The sequence below is a fragment of the Babylonia areolata genome, chromosome 25 (genome assembly GCF_041734735.1).
Source record: "Babylonia areolata isolate BAREFJ2019XMU chromosome 25, ASM4173473v1, whole genome shotgun sequence".
NCBI lineage: Eukaryota > Metazoa > Mollusca > Gastropoda > Neogastropoda > Buccinidae > Babylonia > Babylonia areolata.
This window is the reverse complement of record NC_134900.1, coordinates 3327501-3332500: the sequence shown is the minus strand read 5'-3', so window position 1 is coordinate 3332500 and position 5000 is coordinate 3327501. Positions and strand designations below refer to the sequence as shown.

The following is a 5000-nucleotide window of genomic DNA, read 5'->3' as shown; positions in this document are numbered from 1 at the left end:
CTACATGTCCGGAGGGGCCTCCTACGTCCTCAGCAGGGAGGCCCTGAAGATGATGATCGAGGACGGCTACAGGAAGGTGATTGATGTGAGGGGTTAGGGGGCGGAGAGGGGTTAGAGGTAGAGAGAGAGAAAGAGAGAGAGAGAGAGAGGGAGAGAGAGAGGGAGAGAGAGAGGTGGGACGCTTGTTCTTGTACTTGTTGCTAAAAGTCCAGCCGAGCGCCCAGGATCATAATTATCAGGACTGTCAAACCTTACAAACGCTCAACCGCGTCAAGACAAAACTGTCACATCAAAAATTTTTTTTAAAAAAACAAACAAAAAAAACCCCACCAAAGAACAAACACACTGACAAACCCACAAAACACAGTTCAAGGGGTTGGGGGTGGTGTGTGTGTGTGGGGGGGGGGGGGGGGTGGGGGGGGGGTTGGACACCTTATTTTACGCTTCGACACTGCACTTTAATTAATGACCATATTGGCCATGAGGTCCTTATTAAGACATGGGCGATTGCGTTAACTCACCTTCAACACATAACATACACAAATAAAACCATTAGAAGAGGGAGAGCGAGAGGGGAAGTGAGAGAGAGAGGAGGAGGAGGAAGGGAGAGATAGGAGGAGATTGGTGGAGGGAGAGAGGGGAGAGAGGGGAGAGAGGGGAAGGGAGAAATAAAGGAGAGATGCACAGAGAAAGAGAGAGAGTGGTTTGTGAGAGAAGTGAGAGAGAGAGAGAGAGGAGGAGGAGTATAGAATGAGGTAAAGGGAAAAGATAAAGATGGAGAGAGGTGAGAGACAAAGAGCGAGGCACAGAGAGAGAGAGGAGATAGAAGGGAGAAGGAGAAGTGGTAGAGAAAGAAAAAAGATAGGAAGGAGGGAGGGAGAGGGAAAAGAGAGAGAGACACGGGGGTGGGTGGGAGGGGTGGTGGTAGAAGTGAGACAGACAGACAGAAAGAGGGAAGAATGAGGAGAGAGAGAGAGAGAGTAAAAAAAAGTGTGAAGGAGTGAGAGAGAGAAAAATCGAATAAATGGGGAGGACAGAGAGAAAGAGAGGGAGAGAGAGGGAGGGGAGTGAGAGAGAGGAAGGAGAGACAGAGAGGAGATGGAGAGGGTGAGGAGTGATGGAGAGACACGTAAGGAGAAGAGACAGATGAGAGAGAGAGAGAGAGAGAGAGAGAGAGAGAGAGAAGACAAACAGACAGACAGACAGATAGAAAAGACACAGAGATGGAGAGACAGTGACACACACAGATGGAGAACAGTATCGTACACAGGCGCAAAGGAGGACGGAATCTCAAAACGTATTTCAAGGTAAACAGATAAATGATAACTAAATGAATAGATAAATAAACAAATAAATAGATAAACGGGCCTCAAAATGCTGGTTTCTTCCCCTTTATTCCCGTGTTCATGGGCTACAGCTGATATGTTCACTCGTATGAGTGGGCTTTTACGTGCATGACAAATTATTTTACCCCGACATGTAGGCAGCCATACTTCGTTTCTTGGAGGTGTGCTTGCTGGGTAAGTTGCATGACAGTCAGTCGTGTCCGACTATGACCATCAGAACAGCAGAGAAAGCAACCGTTGTCCCGACTATCTGGGCTAGAATTTGATTATAGTGGAGAGTGTCTTGCCAAAGTCACATACCCCACTCTCGTCCAAGACGGTTTTAGGGCAGTCGGCGTTGGGATGGTTCCGAAAGGCCAACTAGCCCAGACGGCTGCAGCACTATGGCTGAGCCAGTGCAATCTTGCCTCCTTGTTTGAGAATGATAGTCCTTCACGAAAGACTAAGCTGCAAATTACTTCCCACTGCAATTGAGAAACCATTGACCATACAGCTCTTACTTTGTTTCAGGCACAACTGTTAGCTTATGTCAATCTGTGATATGACCTGAGCGTTGAGCCCAGCGTGGGTAGGGTATAGTTTCCATAATTCACCGAACGCTGACATGGATTTCGGGATCTTGAACGTGCACTGTTTGATCTTCTGCTTGCGTAGTATATAGGCGAACGGGGTCAAGTACTAGCACATGATTGTGTTGGTCTGTGAGAATGGGGAAAAGAAAATTCGCTCACAACCCCACCAGGCGCCACGAGGACGGGGATTCGAACCCAGAACCTCAGAATGAAATCAACCACCCGGCTGTTGTTGCGCCTGTCACTCTTTTCCTTACTATTCTCGCGTTCAAAGTGAACAACTAGAGTCTGACAGAATGATAGCCGTTCACCCCAGTACACACACAAACTCTTCTCAAAAACTCTCGTTCTCAGAACAAATGCGCCCCAAGAGGACGGTTCGAGGACGTGGAGGTCGGCAAATGCTTGCACGCCGCCGGGGTGCCCTCTTTCAATTCCCGTGACCGCTTCGGACGGGACACGTTCCACCCTCTGAAGCCCGAGATCCACATCGTGGGGCCCATCCCCGGAGTCCAGCTGGCCCAGGACCGCTTTCTGATGGTGTCGGTAAGTGTCCCGCTGTCTTGAGGTGAAAGTATATGATGCGTATTTTGATGGATTTCCGTATTGGTCTTCTGGTGTACAGGTTTCCTGTATTGGCTTTCTTGACGTTTTCCTCTTCTTTAATTTAGTTTGTGTCGGTTCTTTGTCATAGCATGGGTCTTTGCAAATAGTTTTCCCGTCCATTATTCAACGTTCTCAGATCATTTTTAGGGGGCGGGGGGTGCATTTTGTTTGTTTGTTTGCTCGTTTTCTGATACCCCCCCCCTCTCCATCCTCCCTACGTCATCCTCCCTCAGCAGTTCTTTGAGGATTTGTTTTAGCAAGGCTACTGGGTCTTGTTACCTGGCCATACCAACATAGCTTTCTGTTTTTTTAACTGATGTCAGCAGACCTCCCTGTTGCACAATGTTCTGCTTGGTGGTTTGGCCCATTTCTCCGTTGCTGAATTGAGCAGTGTCTTTCTACGGGGTTCAGAAATTCACTGCCCGACATGTACAGAGTAAGATACAGAGAAATTCAAATTGGGTAACGTACGCCCTCATGCACACACACACACACACACACACACACACACACACACACACACACACACACACACACACACACGCCCCTCCACTCCCACACACACTGACACAAACACACACTATTCTTCTCCACTTCCTCCCATCCCACACCCACCAGCACCTCCAACAATAATGTTCAGTTTCAATTTCAATTTCTCCAGGAGGCCTCACTGCGTTCAGGCAAATCCATATACTTTTCTCCACACCTGCTGGGCAGATGCCTGAGTGTAGCATAACCCAACGCGCTTATCAGGCCTTGTGTGTATGTGTATGTGTGATAGTCAGTCGTGTCGGACTTAAACCTTTCACCGCCAATCAATTTAGAGTACAAAATTCCCTTGTGGTATTAACACAGAAAAGACTGTAGCTAAGAATACCTGGGGATTCCCCCTGCGATGTATAGAAAATACGGCCTATCCTACCACCGAACATTACGAGCAGTAGGTTCGTGGATAACAGACCAATGAATGGTCACCTTTCAGCGACATGGGTCCTCTACCACGCCTGTGCATAAATGCGAACTTGGCGGAGAAAGGGTTAATGACCACCAGAACAGCAGAAGAGGCAATTGACGTCCCGACTATCTGGGCTGGGATTTGATTCCAGTGGAGAGAGTCTTTCCCAAGTTACATCCCCACTCTCTCGGCCAAGAGAGTTTTAGAACAGTCGGCGTTGGGATGGTTTTCAAAGGCCATCTAGCCCCCAAGAGGGCAGCACTAACAGCCAGTGTAATATGGCCTCCTAGTTTGAGTCACAGTCCTTTCACAAATGACTGAGCGGCAAGTGACTTCCCATTTCAGTGGAGAAGTCATTGATCATACAGCCCTCACTTTGCTGTTGGCCCAAATTGTAAGCTTATGTCACGCTAAGCGTTAAGCCTTGCGTGCATGCATAAACTATATCAGTATTTGTGTACCAGTCAGAGTGAATTTCTTCTTTATTTTTTCTGTCAGAGGGAGAACAACACTTGTTGTCGTGGGTTCGTTTTCAGTGCGCCAAGTGTGTGTTGTACACGGGACCTCAGTTGGTGGGGTTTTGTTGTTGTTGGGGTTTTTTGGGGGGGTTTGTTGGTTTTGTTTTGTTTTTCTTTGTTTGTTTGTTTTTTTTTTTTTCAATATCATCCGAATGACCAGACGTTCAGTTTGATTTTCCGGTGGAACTTATGGAGAAAGGGGGAGAGAGCGGGAATCGAACCCAGACCCTCACGGACACAGCATTTGTTTGTATGTATTTCTTTTTATCACAACACATTTCTCTGTGTGAAATTCGGGATGCTCTCCCCAGGGAGAGTACGTCGCTACACTACAGCGCCACCTATTTTTTTTTTGTATTTTTTCCTGCGTGCAGTTTTTTTTTCTTTGCCATCGAAGTGGATTTTTCTACAGAATTTTGCCAGGAACAACCCTTTTGTAGCCGTGGGTTCTTTTACGTGCGCTAAGTGCATGCTAGCACACGGGACCTCGGTTTATCGTCTCATCCGAATGACTAGCGTGCAGTCCACCACTCAAGGCCTAGTGGAGAGGGGAGAAAATATCGGCGGCTGAGCCGTGATTCGAACCAGTGCGCTGAGATTCTCTGGCTTCCTAGGCGGACTCATTACCTCAAGGCCATAACGTATTGACAGACGAGCGTCCCTTAACCATTCTGCTAACACCTTCCTCCAAAAAGAACAACAACAAAGATTCACTCGTGTGTGTGTTCAACTGTAAAAGAAAAAAAAAGAAGCAAAAGTCCAGCTGATTCCTGTTGTGTGTGTGTGGCAGGGCAGGGACTGCTGCAGCCAGCTGACCATCACCTTCCACAAGGTGGACCCTTCGCTGATGAGGGTCTTTGACCACCTCCTCTACAGGACCAGCGTCTACGGACGGGTGCTGGACCTGCCTGCCCTGCAGGGGCTGCTCAATCCTGGAGTGGTGCCGCCTCTACCATCGTGATGATGATGGCAATAATAATGATGATGATGATGATGATGACAA

General features: G+C 47.9%; 1 protein-coding gene across 1 annotated transcript in view; it reads left to right on the top strand.

Annotated features, from left to right (window-relative positions):
• Positions 1-5000, top strand: part of LOC143299888 (glycoprotein-N-acetylgalactosamine 3-beta-galactosyltransferase 1-like) — an 11514-nt gene that overhangs the window by 6499 nt on the left and 15 nt on the right. The window contains exons 6-8 of the mRNA XM_076613382.1: positions 1-76; positions 2273-2464; positions 4788-5000. The exon at positions 1-76 is cut by the window's left edge and continues 113 nt beyond it; the exon at positions 4788-5000 is cut by the window's right edge and continues 15 nt beyond it. Coding sequence (XP_076469497.1) covers positions 1-76; positions 2273-2464; positions 4788-4958 — 439 coding nt within the window. The 3' untranslated portion in view covers positions 4959-5000. The remainder of the gene's footprint in view (positions 77-2272; positions 2465-4787) is intronic.